Below are 21,532 nucleotides of genomic sequence, written 5' to 3'. Positions count from 1 at the left end.
TGTGTGGGGGGGGGGAGGGGGGGAGGGGGGGGAGGGGGGGATGCACTTCTAAGTTCTAATGTTCAATGTAAACTGTTTTCACGCAGCTGATAATTAATTTTTCCTTATGTTTTAACTTGTCAATCTTCTATCTCTCAGTAAACCTAACACGATTGCATAATAGAATGAGACTTACTAAAGGGCAGTATAGGCAAGCAAATGCAAATCTTAATAGAAGTATAGAACAAAGGAAACTTACCGATCAAAGTCTGGGAAAAGGGGTAAAACTTTAGTAGGCTGTAGTTTTGGATTGGTTGCATGAACAGGTCGTGACTTGCATGCCTCAAAAGAAGCCTTAATTTCTTTTATTTGTCTATCCCTGAAAACATAGAGTGGGTATTTAGTTTAAAAAAAATGTTAAGGTCTATTTATCTCTTTTGCCATATTGACACAGAACAAAATTATTGGAAGCAACCTGTTATTAAGGTTCTCCAAAATGTTTTGGCCTCCTTTATTTTCTCGTAATTCCTTCGCTTGCTTTTCAGTCAGAGACTACATATAGCATTGAAAACCAAATAAGTAAAAGTTTTGGCACTATTTATGGAGAACTGTCCAATAACAGCAGAATCGGCAGAAACCTGTTTTGTTGAATCCATGCTTAGAGAAGATATATATTGTGTTTTGACTAGCCAAGAAACACCCTTGTCAGTTGGCCTGTCTTTCCTTTTAATGCCATCTTTCTTGATAGGGGTTACAGGATCATCATCACGCAACAAGGCCTCATCCTCGAGATCCAGGGGAGTCCTTTCACCCTTGGGGGGGCTACCGAAATAGCAATTAGTGGAAATTAGATTTATTTTACTTCAAAAACAAGCTGTTTGAGAAGTATGAAGGAGAAGAAACATACTTATATACACTGAGATCAAGCAGGTCAAGAGGGATTCCGAGATCTGGTTCAACATATAGTTGAGGCTTGTGCATTTTCTCTAATGAAGTGATGGTGTATTTGGTAAATCTGCAAACATAAACTTCTTACCTTAAAAGAGCAAATGAAAAGAATGCAACTACAGCCTGTAGTTATGAAAAGCTAAAGCATTCAGGGAGAAGACAACTAAAGATCGCATCACCAAGATCCACACTAGGATGAAAATGCAGATTGCATAGTAAAAGCATAGTAGTATTTTCAGATACCTCACAGCACTATAGATATGAGTCAAGACAAAAATATGGACAGATAGACAAAAATATTGTAGCATACAATGTCCAATAGAGGCAATATCCCATATCTAAAGAACACAAGCAAACCTGCAGTATGAAGAGACACCAAAAATTGCTTACCTATCTTTGTCTCTTCTTAAAGACATGAGCTTTGGCTGTGCTGTTGGATCTGGCAATTCATTTCGGAACCTGCAGACAAAAATACAGCATTTTGTTAGGCACCATCAACAACAAATAATGAGAGCAGTTACTAGTATTCAGATGCCAATTCAAAAACAAGTTTCAAATTGCTTAGCACACATGCCAAACATGCTACTCAATATACTCACTTCAGCTTGCAGAGAAATGTTGTTGGCTTCTTCAACCGATTTTCAGTTCTCTCCCCACTTAACAAAGGAGCAGTTCTCCTGTCAGCCATGTGTGATGCACTAATGGAACCATGACCCTTCGCTCCAGAAGTTAGCATTTGGGTCTTCTGCAGCACCTTGTTCTGGGATTCTTTTAAATGATGCCTATGTTTCTCTTCATGCCTTTGTTTCTCATACTCTCTCTTCTTCCGCAACCTCCTCTCTTCCTCTGTCTCAACTCTTCCAGAAGGAGCATTTGGTTTCTTCACTTGCATGGGAGGAACAGGAGGTTTCTGCTTAGAGGGTATCCCGTGATTCCCATGCCCTGATTCTCGCCACCCAGAATCCCTTCCATCCTTGGGAGCTGCTTTCTCAGCTGCAGGCCTGCTTTCATTACTTGGATGCGCAGGGGGAGCTGAGGAAGGGGGTGGTGGGGGTGAAGAAGGTGGCGGAGGAGGAGGAATTGCTGAATTTGGGGGAGGAGAGGAAGGTGGAGGAGGTGGAGGTGGGGGTTGTAAATGCTGGTGTTGGTTGTATTGCGAGTATTGAGAAGAAGGATAATACACTGGTGGAGCTGGGGGAGCAGCTTGTGGTGGCGGTGGTGGAGGAGGGTACGAAGAATCCGGCGGAGGCGGGGGTGGCGGATACTGATGAGACTGGGGTGGTGGTGGCAGCGGAATAGGGCCGCTAAAATGCGGCGGCGCATGTTGATAATTACCGTATCCCCCCCAATTCTGAGATGGCTGATTCCCTCGCGGCTGCCCTGCGGTGGATGCTGGCGGGGGAGGTTGCAGAGGATTCTGATTCGGCGGTGGGGGAGGAGGAGGAGCAAACGCGGGTTGCGACGGGGGCTGGAATGGCCTATAAGAATCCATCACCACCGCCAGCCAGCCCTAGCTACACTAATCCAACAAACTTTCCCACAAACCACACACTAATAATACCCTAGGAGAGAGAAAACCATCAATTTTACCTTCTATTCAACTTGCAATCACTTCCCTACACCAACATCTGCACTGCATCAACGAGCAAACCCTAGACAAATCTGGAGGCGAAATCGGAGCTTTAGCTAGATCAACACCGCAAAAGCAATCGAAAATTTCAAATACTTTGAGATTCAGAGTAGAAAACTCGAGTCCGAAAAGACGAAATTCACGAGATATACATATATCGTCTGTATATATATGCAGGTGTAGTATTAAATATGAGACTGAGATGACTTTTTACAGTTTACGGCTGGGAAAAGCGAGCTTGAGAGTTTAAGCAGCGGAGAATGACGACGATGAAGAGATGCCCTCATTCATAAGTAAAGCAGCAGCAATAGATTTCCCTTTTTTATTTCCTTAAATTATATACATATATATATATATATATATATTAATATTAATGAGAAAGGAAAATTTTGAGTCATTACTCGATAATATGTATAGTACATAGATAAATTCTCATTTTTGTATAATAATTCATAACTAGACTAAAAGGTATTAGCCTAGGTGACGGAGCGTCATCTGTCGAGATGCTTCTTTGGCGCAAGCTTCTTTCCCGACACATTAAGGTTACGTTCGGGGCGGTTTTGGTGGCACCCGATGGTGGGTTCATGGCGTCGTGCGTTGGTCCCCTGCTCGATTGCTTCTCTCCTCTTATGGCGAGGTCGAAGCATGCAAGGAGGTGTTGTCCTGGCTCAAGAATATGAGCGTGCTATCTTTAGAGTTATGCACGGATTGTTCTCAGCTTTGTGCGGTGCGACCTACCTATTATTCCTATGTTGGTTTATTTGTTGAAGCATGTTGGAATGTAAGTCCCACTGTTTATACACACCAACATTGAGCTGGCACTGCATGAGTATAATGTTGTAAGTCTATCCCTACATGCACAATATCCGTGCATTATACTCTTTTCCCTAAGTGATCAACGCGTGTCCTAGTCATTGGTTCGTAAGTCCCACTGTTCATACACCACCAACATTAAGCTGATAGTGCATGAATATAATGTTGTAAATCTACTCTTACACTCACAATATTCACGCATTATGCTCTTTTTTCTAAGTGATGCAATACGTACCACAATCATTGGTTTGTTCATATTTGATGATTAAACTGATAAGTTCTTAACCCTTCTTAAGATGTTAGACAAATGATTTATGATATTGGGCTATCAATCCTACTCAAAAACTATAGTCTCCATACAAGTAATAATTATCTTTTGTCACTATTTATACACTATGAATTAATACACAAACGAATAAAAATACATTTTTTTTAGCCCAAAAGAAAGAGGCAAACAAATGGAGCAAGATTATTATATTAAAAACTACAAAATCACAAATTTAATTTTTACTATTACCAAAACACCATCTCGATTATTTGAACTCATTACATACAATCTTCTTAATATATATAGAGGAAATAGGAAATAGTGTGAAAGTGAAGAAAGAGACAGCGGCAAATTCCAAAAGGCCGACAAACAAAAAAGCAGGAGGTTATCTGATTAGGGCGAGAACAGTCATTTCAGGTGGAAGGGCGAATCCAACAAACAAGACAACCTTGTTCTCCGAATTCTCGTAATTATGCTAAAAATGCAGACCTTAATCTGGGAATCCATCTCCAAATTCACTATTCTCTTACTGCAAACATTTATCCTTTCCCCACATGCTAATCCTATCATAATATGCACCTTGCTTCCAATTTCTCTATAGTCTTTAGTCTTTTCCCCTCCACAAATCAACAGTCCACCCCCACTTCCCCGGCAAAGCGACCTACGCAACCAAATTTGTCCACACATATATAGTTATATTATATACTAATATACTATCCGATAATACTACCCGTAGGTTGTAACTAGCAAAGTAGGAATCTTTTGTTGAAAATCGGCTGATTTGGATCTCTGGGTCGATGGCGCGACGCTGCTCTCATTGCAGCAACAACGGTCACAACTCAAGGACGTGCCCGGCGAGGGGTGGCGCCGCCGCTGGCGGCGGCGGCGGCGGCGGAGTGAAGCTTTTTGGGGTGAGACTTACGGATGGAGGGTCGATCATGAAGAAGAGTGCTAGCATGGGGAACCTCTCCGCTCTCTACCACTCGTCCTCGTCCGCCGCCGCGTCTCCCAACCCGGGCTCGCCGTCGTCGGATGCTCTCCGTGAACCGGTGCACTTGCCCGACGGGTATGCCTCCGATGATCCAACGCACGCTTCTTGTTCGACCAATCGCCGAGCTGAAAGAAAGAAAGGTTTAGTCTTTTTACTTCTCTAGTGATTTTACCTATCTGGGTTGTTTCTTCCCATTAAATCTGATTTCTGCAAACAATTGGATGTTCTATTTTGACCTTTATAGTTTGAGGTGGTGTTGGTGTTTCTTAGCTTCAGTTATTGCTGGTTCTGTGTTGGCTACTGTCATTTACTTGACTGTGTATGTATTCTTGATTTTGCAATTGATCATAGTATAGATGGGTTCATTCTATTATTAGGTAAGTACAGGCTGTTCATTTCTTCTTCTTCTTATTCCTACACACAAACATTTAGGTCAAAATATGGGAAATGAGTAGCACGGGTGGCTCAGTTGGTTTCTAGTGTCAAATTATAGGCCAAAATAAGGATCGAGCCATCACAGTTGCAGTGTGGGAGTTTCACCTTCTTTTAGGGTGGCTTCGTCTGGGCACTAGATACTAGTTCTCCTACCAAATGAGCTGCCTCCACAATCCTATCGGGCTGGGTGTTGGGGCCCTTGGAGCGAGCGATTTCGCTTTTTGTGGAAAATATGGTAAAGGAATGCATTAATTATGATCACAATTATATTTGGTAAGCTTGTTAGGCTATTGACTTGGTAACCACAGCGGTTACAACTTCACCTCTCAACCGAAATGGCCTATTGGCCGGTCTTCTTGGTTTGAGCGCGATCAGCTATAGACAACCTAGGTTGATTTACTTCCTTATATTTTATTGCTAGTTAGGGTTACAAGACCGAGTTTACTTTGTATTTGGCATTGTGGAAACTTTTAGGGTGCTAGCAAGGCATGAATAATTGGACTAACAGTTACTGGATTTCATTGCAAGTGAAGAGTAGTTTAAGGAGTTGTAGTTATTCTTGAGGGTTCTGTTTTTAGCCGTTGACAACCTTGGCTTGTTATAAACAGTGTAAAAGCATCAAACACAAAAGATTCAATGAACATGTTACCTTAAACCACTGCTTGGAGAGCTCGGGGTAATTACTTGTGGATGTATGGTTTATTTGCAGGTGTTCCGTGGACAGAGGAAGAGCACCGGCTTTTCCTACTTGGTCTGCAGAAGCTGGGCAAAGGGGATTGGCGGGGTATATCAAGGAACTATGTAACTTCAAGAACGCCCACTCAGGTAGCAAGCCATGCCCAAAAGTATTTTATCCGCCAGACTAACGTTACGAGGAGAAAGAGAAGGTCCAGCCTCTTTGACATGGTTGCAGATATGGTTAGTCTTGCTTCTCAAAATAACGTCTTTGTAGTTGTCATATATGTCAAAGATTGCAGTCTGCCTCTCCTCAACACCAAATATGTTGCCCCGTTTTCTGTCGTGATTGCTAATGCACACCTAGGTTACTCATAAGGAATCAGTTTTGTTTGTTTTTAATGATGTCTGTACAGGCCACGGAATCCCAACCATTTCCAGAAGAACAGTTTATGCTCCCCCCTCGAGCGTTAGAAACTGACGAGGCAGAGGCAGAGATAGAGGCCGTGGAAACTGATAATGCACATTCGTTACCTTCTTTAGAGCTCTCTCTCAAGCCAGAATTTGAATCGATGGAAGCCACACCAAGTGAGCCTGTCGAAAACACAGAAGAAAACGTGGCACCCTCATTGGAAGCTCCTCCGGTGTTTCCCACATTCATCCCGACTTACATCCCCATTCCATTTCCGTTATGGCCATCAAACGCTGTTCCTCTGGATGAAGATACAGGAGCAGATACCTCCCACCATCAGATCCTGAAACCTATACCGGTAGTCCCCAAAGAACCGGTCAACGTAGATGAACTAGTGGGAATGTCCCAGTTGAGCCTAGGCGAAAGCATTTCTTGCCAAATAGAACCCTCCCCGCTTTCTCTTAAGCTGACCGGAGAACCATCAAGACAGTCGGCATTTCATGCCAGCACCCCACTTCATAGCAGCTCAGAAATCGTCAAGGGTGAAGCTTCTCCACTCCACTCAAAGCAGTTTAAGTGTACCTGTTAGGTCTCATATTCACTTTTCCCTGTTATCCTTTCTTGTTCTGGTGTAATTACCTCTGCTCTAATGTAGCTTAGGGTCTGTGAAAAAGGGCAAGATTGTATAGTGTTCTCCATCTTGATGAACAGCTAGGGTCTTTAAAATTAATACAATGCTTAGTGATAGCTTGATGTTTGCAGAAACTCTTCCATGAATTTGTAATGATAATTCTCAAAAAAAAAAGAGGAAATTATGATTCCAAATCATTCTAAACTCAAGAAAGGAATCAAGAATTCAAAAATGTACCAAACCTGCTAAAGAATGTTTTTCAACAAAGATGAAATTTCATTCCAATGGCAGATAAGAACACAAGGTTATTTGATTGACATGACATTTGGGAGAATATTTACAACAAATGAGGTTTACAAAACCTATGTTCTTGAGAAACTTTAGTTAAATTTGATAGTGTCAAATCATTGAACATTTGGCAGCCTAACTGATCCGATCCTGCTCCTTGTGGTTTGTGTTGCCAATAAGGATTGAACATTCAAAAATTTTTCCTCAAACAAAAAAGACACCATTTTGACTAAATAGACGCCAAAAAGGCGAGACAAATCTTCCTTCAAATCAGCGATAGCTATGATAAGAGGGGCTGTACATGCAGCTCTCAGCAAACGCTACCAGGTTTTCTGGCTGTGGTCGAAGAGTAGCCAAGCCTTTGATAAAACAAATAAACCACATTCAATTACGTACATATTGGCATGAATCTAGCAAGGGGGGTCGGGGAGACATCATTTTAAAAAGATACGATGAGAGTCAAGGACAGAAGGATACCAAGTTCGTATGCTTTGGCTGCTACTTTGGCAGCAATGCGGGCAGAAATCTTTCTTATGTTGGAAAACGGTGGGTACATGAGCCCTTTCTCAAAGTCCTCCCACGTAACCTCTGCAGCTAGAGCTTCAGCTGTTTAAAGCCACAAAAGCGGGAGAGGATATTGCGTTAGTAGATTAAGACACGTTCATTCCTAGTAAACATCAGAAACTTACAAGCAGCAAGAAGCATGTCATCGTGCACCCGAATTGCCCCAGAAATTATCAGGCCCAAACCAAATCCAGGGAAAATATAGGCATTATTTGACTACACAATGATAAAGACGACGAAATTTAGTCCAATATCTGTGTAATCATTAATAAAGGAAAGAATATTTGTTTCCTTTGTTACCTGTCCAGACACAAAGACCTTTCCCTTGTATTCAAATGGCGGGAATGGGCTACCACTGGCAAAAATTGCTTGACCCTGAAAGAAAAACATGCACCGTAATAAGTTGTAAACTAAACCAACACTATGTAACAAAAATCGAAAAAAGAAATGCATAAAAAGAGATCCTAATAAAAATGCAACCTCACTCCAGGTATAAGCCTCTTCTGCAGTACACTCTGACTGTGATGTTGGGTTCGAGAGGGCGAAAATAACGGGTTGCTGCACAGCAGATCAATTGTAAAATCGGAAATTTACTCAACCAGGAATTATTTTTTAAAAACGAATACAAGAATAAACCTCGTTGATCGATGCCATTGCTCCTACAACTTCTTTTGTAAATGTTCTTCCAACTCCAGAAGATCCAATCAAGACCGTTGGCTTGATAACCTAGAGAAGTAAACCTAATTAGAATAACGATACCATGTGTCGAGAAAGAGGTTATAGGGGAAAGGAATCTCGAACTAACATTAACCGCAGTTACTAGGTCCTTTACAGGTTCATGTTCATGCGCCCAAGGCCTTTTAAAATGCTGAAGTGTCTCCATCCGAGACCTAACAATCAATCCCTAGAACATTGATGAATAGGATTCAGCTTCATGGAAGACAATTAATTTGAATCGAAACCAAAAAATTTATACCGATAAATGAACTACCTTGGAGTCCACCAGCCAAATTTTCTTCCTTGTTTCATCTAGTGGGGCTCCAGTCTACAAGTAACAAGCCAAACATAAAGACATTATTCATAATTCCAAGGTTTTTTTTTGAATCCAAAACGTACTTAGGTTTCTACCTGTTTTGACATTTCAAGAGCTATAAGTTCTGCTATGCCAGTGCCAGCCTGGATTATTAACATGACAAAAAATAGTATTAAATCAAAGAAGAAGAGAACACGTAAAAGAGGCAAGAGAACTAGCACTGCAACAATAGAGGCAATAGTAAAACCTCTCCGGCACCAAAGAACAAGAATGTTTGTTCAGCTAAGGTTTCCCCGACTTTCTTTAGTGCAGCCAATAGCCCTGCAAGGACGACAGATGCAGTTCCCTGAAACAGAATCAACAATGACGGGTTATAATACATCGATACTAGTAAGTCAAAACTATACCTAACCTCTCACTAAAAGAACACCTCGAGTTACCTGTATATCATCATTGAAAACAAGGTGACTAGGGCTGTACTTATCAAGTAGATCAAATGCATTATGGTTTGCAAAATCTTCAAACTACGTAAAGGAAGCAAAAGTTAGTACAAACAATATGGAATATATTCACATTTACAACAATTAGTAAACCAAAATACCTGAATGAGCACTTTCTCCCCATAAATTTGTTTGACAGCGGTCATGAATTCATCAAGAAGTTCAGCATATTCCTGCATTGACAAAAGATAAACGTCTAGTCCAAGTATGTGGAAGAAAGACAAACTTTTTGAAACATTGAGTAAAACGAGAATAAGGACATAAAAGTTCAGACTATTAACCTGTCCAGTTGCTCTCCTTTGCCTGAGCCCAATATAAAATTCATCTTTCAACAACTTCTCATTGTTGGTTCCGACATCAATGGTTACAGGCAAGCACTAAAAATGCAGGCAAATAAATGAATGAATCTACAGGTTTGCTGCTTTTATCTCAACAAGCAAAAGTACAGAATAACAATCTCAAAAAAAAAAAAAAAAAAAAAAACTGAACTTCATAAGAGAAGGCAAGAATATGACATAAATGTTTGTGTTACAGAAACTTACAGCTGAAGGATGAACACCACCAAGAGCAGTATACAATGAGAGTTTCCCGACAGGTATCCCCATTCCCTAGAGTAAATGGACGTAACTATAAGAATCTTATCATTTGAGTCTTTAAAATAACACATAGTAGAAGATAGTTTGAGTAATTATTAGATTCAAGAAACAAATAAGCTCATATACAACATACCTGGCAACCAAGGTCACCAAGGCCCAAAATTCTTTCCCCATCGGTGACAACAATTACCTGAACCTTCTTCTCAGGCCAGTTCTTCAGTACCTCAAGAACTCTTCCCCTGCAAAATACTCCCACCACTACCAGTCAGGTTTGACATTAAAAAAAAAAAAAAAAACTACTGCTAATTTGCAAGATACATACTTGTCTTTTAAGCTAATGAAAAGACCCTGAGGGCGCCTGAAGATGCTTCCATACTTTTGGCATGCTTCACCCACAGTTGGAGTATAGATGACCGGAAGCAGCTCCTCAACATTGTCGATAACAACCTTGTAAAATAGATTTTCATTCCTCTCCTGAAAACAATTAATACCAATAAATATTTATACACTCGAGAGTAGCAAATGGGAAATAGGGACGTGTAATAATGGAACTGTTATAAGAAGGCATTTGCAAAATGTAAAAGTATATTCCTCATACCTAAAAAGCACAAATTATTACCACATATTAAATATTATAAAGTGATATATTTGGAGATAAAACTTAACATTGCCACCACCTGGAGATCAGTAATGGCCATGTACTTCTGCAATGGTACTTCATACTGCCGGAGATTTTGCATAACATTTTTTACCTGGAGAGATAGAAAAAGTTCTAAAGAACATAGGCAAGGGTACGGTCCAAGAGAGAGGTGACAAGTTGTGACACAAGCAATGGAAGAGGCATTTTCAAATAACCTGAAGCTCCTGATCAACAACCACTGGAGGAAGAAGACCGCATAAATAGTGTGCATCCCTTTCTTTCTCATTGAAAGCAAGACCTTTATTGTAGCGTGGATCACGCAACAATGAGTATCCACTGCATCAGAAAACATTTATTTGTCTAATGTTGGAAAACTTGCAGAAAATCTAACCACTTTGACCAGAACCTTTGAAATTGAGGACAGATAAAAAATCATTAATTTTCAAAGGTACTAGATCAAATTTAGTTGCAAGCTTCAAATGTCATCCATTTATAAACAACATAGTACTTTGATAAAAGTGGTACTAACAGAACAGGAAAAAAGTTCCAGTTCACATATCTTTAAGAAATCGTTCATAACGCAAATGAAGAACAGTTGTTCACTAACAAAAATTGGACATAAAAAACAAAACATTGTGATCAAAGACACTCAACAGAAGTGAAATGTGATGGATAATATATAGTCAAAAGAATTGAAGCATGTCCTCCATCTCAACTAAAAGTCTAAATTTTTTTTATAGGTGACTCCGATACCAAATTGAAGCATGTGCTCCATCTTAAGTAGGCATGTTTATAACTTTATATATTATATGCTCAACAAAAAGACCGCATATTCCTCCTACCTAGCAACAGAGATGGCCGAGGGGGTGATGGTATGCTCCTCATTGACAGTTTCCTCGCAGTAGAGATCCCCAACTCCACCAATGACGGTGGATTTGGGCTCCTTTACAGCCGGAGCAATCTCCACCGTCTCTTTCAGAGCAGTCCCGGCAATAAAGCTGGCATTTCGGTCACTGGGTTTTGCGTTTGATCTGGCGGCAGCCACCACCACTGGAGCACAAACTATTCTCTGTGGTTTTGACTGAGCCAAGCATCTCGACACCTCAGAAAAGGAATTGTTCTGCAGAGAAGAAACAAAGAAAAGTTCAGAAGAATCAAACTTTCTTCCCAAAGAACAAAATTTTTTTAAAGGCCAGGAAATGGATGGTATGCAAGCTTGAGCATAGAAAGGGGTTGGTTCAAGATTACCGTAAAAGTGGTTCCACACAGCGCAAACATTGCGGTAGAGAATGTAGAAAGACGGAGTCTTTTGGTGTTGAATGAAAGAAAAAAGAGAGGAGAAAGAACAGAGAGGAGCTTTTACTTAGAACTGTCTTCCCTGTGTATGTCTCTCCTACTCTCTCTCTCCCTCTCTATTTCTCTCCATCTTGATCCTCGATCTGCCTTTTATCAGTTTCGATGCTGCTGGCATGGAAGTATGAAGCTGCACTTGCTCCAAAAATTAGTAATTTAGTATTTGGTACAAACTATTTTGTAACACTTCGTTTTCCCACATCAGTTTCTTAACTCTTTCGCCATATTTCTTCACTGTTGTTTCGGGTCATAAATCATTGTTGGTATTTGCGTGCTAAGATCATATATCAGGACTTTATTCAGTAAATAATTCTATATTGACTGATTCAAATTAATGATGTTAATAAATAAATTTAATGAAAAATTGATTTAAACCTAGTTAGCAATTAAGCGTCTAATCAACTTAGGACAAGGTATCCACCTAGGCATATGTTGGAAAAAAAGTTTGAGATCCGATCGCGGCAATTATCTACTGTCTAAGTTCAATGATGCTATGATGTCAGTAGCACATTATGCTAATATTGTTTTTATATCACTTTACAGAATATCATGACCAAAAGAATATATGGAATCATTTTTTTAAAATATATTATGTGAGTTTTATATGTTTGGCAAATAGCCATTAGAGCTTTGGAACCGCAAGAGGACAAAGGTAAAGGAGAGTGTCACAATGGGAGTTAACAACTTAAAGTCAGGTTTTGGAAGTTGGAAGTGCAAAATCCTAAAGATATTAGTATAGGATCCATCGCTACCAAAATATATTCATTTATGTGAGGATTAATCTCGATGTCAAGACATTGTGGTCCAATGGCACCCGGTTGCACTTTCATATGGAAGGGTTGGGTTTGAGTCTCAATAGAGGTGATATGCAGAGTTATGAGCCGTCCATTTTGACATTTTTGTTAGCTGGAATAGAGGTTTTCGAGCACAAAAAGTCAATACTGTTCCCACCGGAAGCAAACTATTTTGACCTTTTTGTTAGCTGGAATAGAGGTTTTCGAGCCAAAGAGTCAATACTGTCCTCACCGGAAGCAAACTCATAACTTCTCATATGAGAGAGTCACTTCGTGCCACTAAACTAGAAGGTCATTGACCTCTGAACAATAAGGCATTAAAAACAATATTGAATTCCAATACTTTACATATATATAATACATTTTATAGATGTGATTACTTTGCAAAATTTCTTATAAAACTATATATGCAACATATAAGATGGTGTCCTCATCATCATCATGCTATTCACTATAAGCCATTTGAGCTACACCTAGCTACAACATTTACCCCACAATCTATCTAAGCTGGAAGTTCAATGTTTTGATGCAGTAGGCATACATGAATGCAAAGAACACTGCAAAACCAACCAGAACTGCAGCAACAATTCCCATGAAATCTGGATCATACCCAAAATGATCTTTGATGTAATCTTTGATCTTAGGATTGATATTCCCAGTAGAATTCCCCGGATCTCGAATGGTGCTTTCGACATCACCATATTGAGACACAATGCAGCCATATACGGTCCATGCCACGGGGCAAATCCAGTAGTACCATATCCACCATTTGGGAATCCTCTGAAAAAATGCAGGGAAAATGTCAGAATTTTGCTGTGAGATGTGTTAATGTTTGTGAGGAGATTAAGGCTATAACTTACTGGTCTGGGGATGAAGAATCCCGAGAAGAGATTGAAGAGGGCGTAGAATGCTGCAGCGAAAATGGCTGCAACTTGGTGGTTTGGAGTGATGGAAACAGTCATCATTCCATAGTATGTGAAGTAGAGGAAGGAGAAGAATGTGACAAAGAAGAACCAGAAGAACTTGGCTGCTGTCCATTCAAATCCCACCATGGCATACACTATGAGTGTGTAGTATGTAGTTTGGACGAGTACGTATGGGATTTCACAGATAACCTGAAAAAATTGAAGCAGACAGGCTTCAGATTTCTGAGTTCTTGAGGTTTTAGGGGGAAAAAAATAAGGTTTGTTTTGGTTACCTGTGCCATTGCATATGGCAATGCTGAGTACATCCCTGCAGCTTTTTCGCGATAAAACACTGTTCTTTCGGTGGCCACAACGGGCTGCACAGTCGAGCAGTTGCAGATGCCAACAAACAGGACAGCTGCATACATGGATCCTATGATTGTCATGAGATCTCCACTGCTGTCTCTGAAATGCACAAACAGAAATTAAGGTTAATTTTTCTGTGAGTTCCTGAAGCGAATGGAGCGTTCGTTCTGTCCAGATTAACGACAAACCTTTTGCTTCCAACGTCCCAGAAGATCGTGCCAATCATGAGCGCTGCAGCTAAAGTAAAGAAGTATCTGACAAGATTGTAATCCGGGCTCCTCCAATATGTCCACCATTGCTTCCATAAGCAGGACTTGAATTGGCCCCAAGTGGACTGAGAATGTTGGGTATGAAAATACAGGTCGTTTGCCCCGGGAGGAGGCGTGCTCAGTTCCTTAACCAATGCCTTATTTCGTCTGCAAATCGTTACATTTCCCACATCAGATTCTACTACCATGTCAAAATTCCAGGCCTATTTCTAGTTTTCTAGTTTATACTACTCACTGGTATAAAGCTGTTGTTTTGTAGTGCTCCGCGAAATCCATTCCAAGTCTGATCTCTGTGGCAATTGAGCTCACTTCTAACATCCAAGTTGCTGGATTGTATTTCTCTTTAATTTTCGGGACTCCTTGAACAGCCTGCATTACACGGTTAAGCCATTATATCTCGGTTTTCAATGCTTAACCAAAATATGATCACAAAGTGCTCGAGCAGCTAGTAAGCGGGCTGCTAATGCAACTAAAAGTACCTCAAAGTACTCGACGACTTTATGGGAATGGCGCCCTAACGGTCCTGCATAGATCACTTGACCTCCTCTCTTCATTAGAAGCAGCTGGTGCACAAAACAAAACACAGAAAGCATATGAAGGGCTGAAGTTATGGGAATGGTATTGTTGATTGGGGAAATGTAAAATGTTGCGCGTGTTTACCTCATCGAATGCTTCAAAGATGTCGATGCTAGGCTGGTGAATTGTGCAGACAACGGTTCTTCCTGTGTCGACTGTGTTTCTGACAGTTCTCATGACAATAGCTGCAGCTCTTGCATCCAGGCCAGAAGTTGGCTCATCCATGAATATGATTGAAGGATTGGCAACGAGCTCAACTGCTATTGTCAGTCGCTTTCGTTGCTCGGTTGACAAGCCCGAGACTCCTGGCATCCCCACAATCGCGTCCTTGAGGTTGTCTAGCTCAACCAGATCCATCACTTCCTCTACAAAAACCTGCAACAAATATGTGACAAAGAAAAAAAAACAGACATTATTGTCTGATATCCTACATTGTCCTGGTTTGATGCATGACTAGATTGTAGATTCGTTATCGTACCATCTTGTCCTCTTTGCTGACTTCCTTAGGCAGCCGGAGAAAAGCTGAGTATATCAAAGATTCGCGAACAGTGACCTGAGGCGAGTGGATATCGTTCTGTTCACAGTAACCAGACACTCTAGCAAAAGTTTCTTGCTTCTTTGGGAATCCTGATATTCTGATGTCCCCTTCGATGTAACCCCCGGTTTTTCGCCCAGCTAGAACATCCATTAAGGTTGTCTTTCCTGCCCCACTGACTCCCATCAGTGCTGTCAGCACACCAGGCCTAAATGCACCTGTTACTCCGCGCAGTAATTGCAGCCTATCTTCTGTCACACCTTGCTCTCTCATTTCCTGTTAAAATTGGTAAATTCAGATATCAATCACAAAATCTAAACTCTGGAAATGCTGCTAAACAGCAATGAAACTAAGGGTATTGAATTGATTCTTACTGGAGGCATGTCGACGAAATATTTCACTTCATCAAAGGACATGGCCAAGGGTGTGAAGGGAAGAATCATCCCTCTTTTTGGAGCAATACCATTCGTGGAATCCAGGTTGGCGTCGTCATTTCTACTGAGGCCATTTTTATTGGACCGACTGCTCATCCTCCGAAACTCCAATTCTCCTAAAAAGCATTGTATAATGGTAAGAAACCAAACCATAATACTCTGAACTAAATTGCTAGAACTCAAGAATGAATGTTACTTGTGTTGTTTCCATCATGTGCAGACAGTGATCGCGGGAGCGCATCTCGCTTAGACCTTGTTGTTTTAAGCCTCGGAGATTGAGAAGATTCTTCCTGTTCAGCTTCCATATCCTTAGCCTGATCTTTGGATATTATAGCTTGCTTCTGTCCAGGAGCTGTTGTCATCAGAAAACAGAATTTCAGTTCAATCAATGTGATGAAAACATGTCTGCACATGTTATGTTCAACCTAAGACTTAGTACTCACGGCTGAGATACATGAGGGCCAAGGTGAAGAGAATGTTAAAGAGAAAAATGAACCCCAAAAGCGCAGCGGCGCCTATCCAGAACCATCTCTTTTCAACAAAGACATCAAAATTCTTCATCACTTGGATTCCCAGTTTTGTTTGTTTGTCTGCAGCCTGTTAACAGAATGGGTCAAGAATTTTCCTGGTTTGAGTGGTTTCAAATCATTATCTGTATGTGATGTTAAAGAGCAAAGAGAAAGCATACCAATTCGTTCATCCACCGGGGAGCGAACATCTCATTCACAGTGAAAGCATTGAAGCCATAGGACAGTGGAGAAACCCAGTAGCCCCAACCCCACCAATCTGGTATTGCTTCTGCAAGTGAAAATTAAACCAGTGCTGTGTTAGTGATGAATCTGACAAAGAAACAGAAACTACTGTGGCTTAATTAGGAGTTTATGACGTTGTTTTGTTGTTGGACTGACTTTTAGGACGGATGAAACCTCCCAGAAGAAACACAAGCAGCAGACTTAAAGCTCCACCAGTGTTTGCTATGATCATTGTTCTGCAGACTGCAGCAGTGAGCCTAAAGATACCAGCAGCCATTTGTTGGATCAGAAACACCAACAGCATTTGCTTAAAGAACCTGCAGAAATAATGGCAAAGATCATCACTTTCATCCATAAAACAACACACTATAAGGTAAAAATGGCAATAAAAGGGCAACCCAACCAAGCATTTAACTGGTAACCACAAGGTTACAAGTTCCCAGCAGCCTATTAGCCTTCTTGGTTTCAGACTTTCAGCCGGTCAGCTATCAGCAACTAGGTTGGTTTACCCACAAGGCCTTTTTCGTTTAAGCCAGTCAACTATTGACAACATGTCAGTTTATCCACTTATGGTCCTTTGATGGCTAAGTAACAAGACAGGGTTTACCCACAGATAGTGACTACATGTTTTTCCTGTGGATATTATTTAAAGGCAGAAGAAAACCAACCTGCTAGCTTCTGGGGCAAATCCAATTGTGTAGTAAGTTATGACCATCCAAACAATGGTTTCAAACACAGAAATTGGAATCTTCAAGAGAAAAGTTGGGAGAGTGAAAGCCCAAGGTGGGTGAAAAAGGAGATCCCTCTGCTTATAAAAGACAGGCAACCTCTGAATAATCATAGAAAGTTCAGAAAAGCCATTGAACATGTTAATGATCATGCCAAACAACAGTGCCCCAATGTAAACACTTCCATCGTCTTCAGTCTTGGTATGCATCTTGGTCCTCAAGAACACGGTGGAGGCGATGACAGCGACGATGATGATCTGAACGGTCTTGAAAATGTACACAAAAGAGTTCCGCTTGATCAACAGCCACTCCTTGTCGAAATTTGCTTTCATGAGCTCTTTAATGGGGACTGTGTATTTGTTGAACACCAATGCTGCTCTGTGACATCTTGATCTGTCGTAGGGAACAGACAGCTCGTTTTCTAGGCGCAAACCGACGTGGAAACGTTTGAATCTTCGGGCGAATTCTGAGACTGATATGTATCTGTATGGCTTGCTCCTGTCTGCCCAGTATTGTTCTTGGTCCTTTCTTGATGTAACCTGTTAATTACACCATGCATGCATAGTAAATAAATGGTAGATTATTGGTACAATCCAGCTAAGTTGGTCAGGTCTATTAAGCCGGTTAAGGTAATCTAGATAGACAGTGAGTCTGCTCGCCCATTTGCAGGCCTAATTTTTGGCAGGCTTTTGCAGGTTGGCCTGTGAGACCCACGAGTTAGAATTCATGTAACCTTAGCCTGCTTCACGTGAGTTGGTGGACCCCGCAGACCGGCCCGCATATTTTTTTAATTCAAAGTTTATAGAATAAATAAAAAAAATTTATATATATATTGTTACACAGCAAAGAAGCGTTCTGTCTTGTTGTGTAAGCAAGGTAGAACGCTCCCTTGCTGTGCAACATATGCATGTATATTTAATTTTTTTTTAAATATGGCTTGGCCCGCGGGCTGCAGGTCTTCGCGGGCCAAGTCCGTTAGCCCCGCTATTTCATGGGTTATGTATTTTTGTGGTCCTAATTTGTCCCACTGCGGGACGGGTGCAGGCTAATCTACGGACTTCAGCTCACTTTGATAATTATGTCCTTGGTTTATCTTTTTGTAGTCTTTTGTTATAGGGCAATGCTTTAGGTATGTAGTGTTACCTCTTGTAAAAAGTCAGCAGTGCCCTTTCGGTCTGGGCATTTGAAGCCACAGGTCTCAAAGAATTCAATGACATGTTCTCTTGGGCCTTGGTAGACAATCTGGCCTTCAGACAAGAGGATGATGTCATCGAAGAGATCGAACGTTTCAGGAGCGGGCTGGAGGAGGGACATCAAGATCGTACCCTCCGTTAGATGCACAATTTGTTGGAGACATTTTACTATTTGGAAGGTGGTGGAGCTGTCCAAGCCCGTAGAAATCTCATCCATGAATAGAGTTTTTGTCGGCCCAACAATCATCTCTCCTGCACCATGGCCCAAATAGTTAGCCCACTTTCCAATTAATTAATTTGATAATCACAAGGTTTCAGTTTGACAGTCTATATAATTACGTAATTACTAATTATAATACACGTAATTTTGATGTTTTTAATAAAATAAAAATCAAGAAAACCTGTTGTAACACGCTTCTTTTGACCGCCTGAAATCCCACGTATCATTTCGTCCCCAACAATTGTGTCTCTACACACATCAAGTCCCAAAATCTGCATACAATTTACAGTTTCTTTTTCATCATATAAATCATATTTCATATATTTCATAAAATTAAAGGTTGTTCACCAATAACACCAAAATAATTATAATTACAATTATAATTAATAATGTATAAGTTAATTGCAAATTGGAGGTTGTTCGGCAAGACACCAACGTCCAAAAAGGCACATACCAACCCCTCACCACTATAAACATTTTTATATTTATAATGTTATAAAAAATATATATAAATGGGAAAGGGATTGGTGTTGACATGTTACCCCTTACAGCTACACAATACAGGATGAAGTCAAAACTTTTTTAGTTTAAGGGCCACAATTAATTTTAATATTTTATTTTATGAAATAATTATTTTTAAAAAATGAAAGAAAATATGGATATTAATTACCCTTAGTGTGTAATCAGTGATAAGACTGCTCTTGACCCCTTCAACTGCAGTTGCCTAATGGGAACACAAGCCAAACATTAAAAAAAATATCAGAATATTTTAAAGATAATTAAGTTAATTAATTATTATTTATTAATTTAATATATTTGATTTGAAATTTTTACCTTCATATAAAGGTCAATTTCGGCATCAGGAAAAATTCCAGCATCTCTTTCCCTCCTAGCAAGCTCAGTTAGAAGTTCTACATATATACAAGATTATTTTTTTAGTTTATTAATTATTATTTTGTCCAAATTAACGAACAATTTTCTCTATACCAAAAAAAAAGGAAAATAAAATAATTGTGTACCATATCGTGTTCCAACTCCTTGGCATCTAGCAGAGAAATCTAGAGTTTCTTTGACTGTCATTTCTCCAACATGAACATCGTTTTGGCTAATGTAAGCTGAGGTCTTTTGTGGCACAAACTCGTTAAGTTGGTGACCATTGTAAGTGATTTCTCCTCTCATCTGTCCCACATACACATTCACCAACACTTTTAGTTGGTACATGAAAGTATACAAATTGCTATATATGGCTTTGAATTGAAGTAGAAGTGGTAAGATTGAGTATTAGAGTTTCAGCCAAGATAAAAACTTACTCTAAGAGTGGGGTCTAATTTTCCGGCTAAGGCCAACAAAAGGGTGGTTTTTCCTGACGAAGGTGGCCCTAACAAAAGCGTCATCCTACATGTGCAATATAATTAAATTCAGTCATGCATAACGCTATTTATGTTTTTTTTTTTTTTTAATGTGCCAACGGACATCGGTATCATATATCATACCTAGAGGGTTTTATGATCCCGGAAGCATCTTTAAGGATAGTGAGCTTGGTCTTCTCGGCCAATCTAATACCTACAATGCCCAAAATTGACTCGAAAAGATTCCTCATCGCATTAGGCAACGTGGGGAGAGCTCTATCGCCGATGTAGCAATCAGCCTCCACAGTTAAATGCTCGTATCGAACTTCAACCGTAGGAAGATTAATCCCAACCCTACAACCATTAATAATTAAACCTAATTAACAAACATGTAATCAACCCGAGACATAATTAATTCAGTTTAGTCTCAGTTGTCTAAGTCATAGTTAATTATTATTTCTTAATTAACCTCCAAATTAACCAGCCAATAATATGATATATGAATGCATTGCATGTAGCTTTCATAAAAACAATCTTAATTCATTAACTTTGAATGAGTCAACTAAGTATATATATTGCCGTATGTGCGGATGAAATGTATTAGTCAACTACTCATGACTAACACCAACCCACACTTGAACAAGTAGTGGAAGAATGATGATCTGTATACACCTATAACATATCTTTCAGTTGGTGAGAAGTTGATAGCTTTTCCCAAGTCAAACTTACAACCCAACCATTCCCTTTATAATTAAGGGATTAATAAATTTAAAAACAAAAAGAAAAAAAAATCATCATATCATATCTATAATAATTATAATAAATTTGTCTTAAAATGGCGATTAAGTGGGTGGAGTATAATTTTTGTATTAGAAATTAAAGTGAAATTGTACATAACACATGATCTTTCAAGTGAGTAAGTTTATTGATCGAATGGAAAATGGTAATTATTGCGTGTTAATTGTTTGGCCGGGTATGTATCAAGTAAAATGGAAGTTTAAAGGTGGCCTCGCCGGAGAAATGTATAGTATGGATTGACTTACTTATCTATACGGTTTCGTAGTTTTCTCAAGAAGCGTTCATTGTCTTCCTCGGCGACTTTGAAGAGGCGATCAATGAACTCTTGTCGGACGTTGACGTCCAGGTTCCGTACATCCACCTCCTGGTGGACAACCTTATTGTGATCATCGTTTTCCACGAAAGATTTCAGCACGGTTTTCCTCAGACGGTCGTACGTCGGAAGCTTCTCCAGCGCCGCCCATCGCAGCGCCTCCTCGTCCTCCTCCGCCCGCACGCTCCGCCGCGCCTGCACCGGAGTAAACACGTCCTCCATGTTCCACCCCGCCCGGCTCCCACTCCGGCTCATATTCCGGCTCGCCTGCCGCCTCGGACCCTCCATCTTAATTTTTTTCCCTTCCGATAATCTCTGAGATTTTTTTCTCCTTAGCTTCTGAAATTATGAATTAGCAGAGGTTAATGTAGGAAGGGGAGGGAGTGTTTGGTGAGTTAACAACGTTAGTTGCTGAATGTTTCTTTGGGATAAGGCGCGTTGAGGGATTCTTAGTTAACCAGTTCTGATGAAATGGTCATTGTTGTCTTCTTCGACATCTTACATGGGGAAGAGAGAGAGAGAGAAGAAGTGGTTTAATAATTAT

The 21,532-nt window shown here is 40.2% G+C and overlaps 4 protein-coding genes across 4 annotated transcripts in view; 1 reads left to right on the top strand and 3 right to left on the bottom strand.

Annotated features, from left to right (window-relative positions):
* Window positions 1-2,861, bottom strand: part of LOC116009937 (protein PAF1 homolog) — a 6,630-nt gene extending 3,769 nt beyond the window's left edge. Inside the window, exons 1-6 of the mRNA XM_031249147.1 lie at window positions 1,527-2,861; window positions 1,318-1,386; window positions 887-994; window positions 618-801; window positions 455-531; window positions 239-358 (exon numbers count right to left, since the gene is read on the bottom strand). Coding sequence (XP_031105007.1) covers window positions 239-358; window positions 455-531; window positions 618-801; window positions 887-994; window positions 1,318-1,386; window positions 1,527-2,419 — 1,451 coding nt within the window. The 5' untranslated portion in view covers window positions 2,420-2,861. The remainder of the gene's footprint in view (window positions 1-238; window positions 359-454; window positions 532-617; window positions 802-886; window positions 995-1,317; window positions 1,387-1,526) is intronic.
* A 1,174-nt stretch (window positions 2,862-4,035) lies between these two features.
* Window positions 4,036-6,976, top strand: LOC116009925 (transcription factor MYBS3-like). Its single transcript, XM_031249129.1, has 3 exons — window positions 4,036-4,769; window positions 5,774-5,982; window positions 6,156-6,976. The coding sequence occupies exons 1-3, from the start codon at window positions 4,436-4,438 to the stop codon at window positions 6,738-6,740; spliced, it is 1,128 nt and encodes a 375-aa protein (XP_031104989.1). The 5' UTR covers window positions 4,036-4,435; the 3' UTR covers window positions 6,741-6,976.
* A 61-nt stretch (window positions 6,977-7,037) lies between these two features.
* LOC116009924 (NADP-dependent malic enzyme, chloroplastic) lies at window positions 7,038-11,990 on the bottom strand. Its single transcript, XM_031249128.1, has 20 exons — window positions 11,652-11,990; window positions 11,246-11,523; window positions 10,619-10,739; window positions 10,441-10,515; window positions 10,086-10,237; window positions 9,897-10,002; window positions 9,710-9,775; window positions 9,449-9,544; window positions 9,269-9,340; window positions 9,108-9,191; window positions 8,915-9,013; window positions 8,763-8,810; window positions 8,626-8,679; window positions 8,440-8,538; window positions 8,271-8,360; window positions 8,115-8,192; window positions 7,935-8,009; window positions 7,760-7,850; window positions 7,548-7,676; window positions 7,038-7,429 (listed from the first exon to the last, which is right to left on the bottom strand). The coding sequence occupies exons 1-20, from the start codon at window positions 11,679-11,681 to the stop codon at window positions 7,341-7,343; spliced, it is 1,932 nt and encodes a 643-aa protein (XP_031104988.1). The 5' UTR covers window positions 11,682-11,990; the 3' UTR covers window positions 7,038-7,340.
* Window positions 11,991-12,862: 872 nt separating this feature from the next.
* Window positions 12,863-21,532, bottom strand: LOC116006251 (ABC transporter G family member 35-like). The gene is made up of 22 exons (XM_031246555.1): window positions 20,921-21,532; window positions 20,022-20,231; window positions 19,839-19,923; window positions 19,548-19,707; window positions 19,363-19,439; window positions 19,199-19,252; window positions 18,710-18,800; window positions 18,259-18,560; window positions 17,056-17,654; window positions 16,544-16,704; window positions 16,324-16,433; window positions 16,079-16,232; window positions 15,832-15,987; window positions 15,576-15,751; window positions 15,145-15,477; window positions 14,751-15,041; window positions 14,570-14,653; window positions 14,326-14,459; window positions 14,010-14,237; window positions 13,749-13,920; window positions 13,411-13,665; window positions 12,863-13,330 (listed from the first exon to the last, which is right to left on the bottom strand). Exons 1-22 carry the CDS (start codon window positions 21,274-21,276, stop codon window positions 13,049-13,051), a joined length of 4,470 nt encoding a protein of 1,489 aa, XP_031102415.1. The 5' UTR covers window positions 21,277-21,532; the 3' UTR covers window positions 12,863-13,048.

This window comes from Ipomoea triloba, chromosome 2 (assembly GCF_003576645.1).
Source record: "Ipomoea triloba cultivar NCNSP0323 chromosome 2, ASM357664v1".
Classification (NCBI taxonomy): Eukaryota; Viridiplantae; Streptophyta; class Magnoliopsida; order Solanales; family Convolvulaceae; genus Ipomoea; species Ipomoea triloba.
The sequence above is the reverse complement of the archived record's forward strand: the minus strand, read 5'-3'. Positions and strand labels throughout refer to the sequence as shown.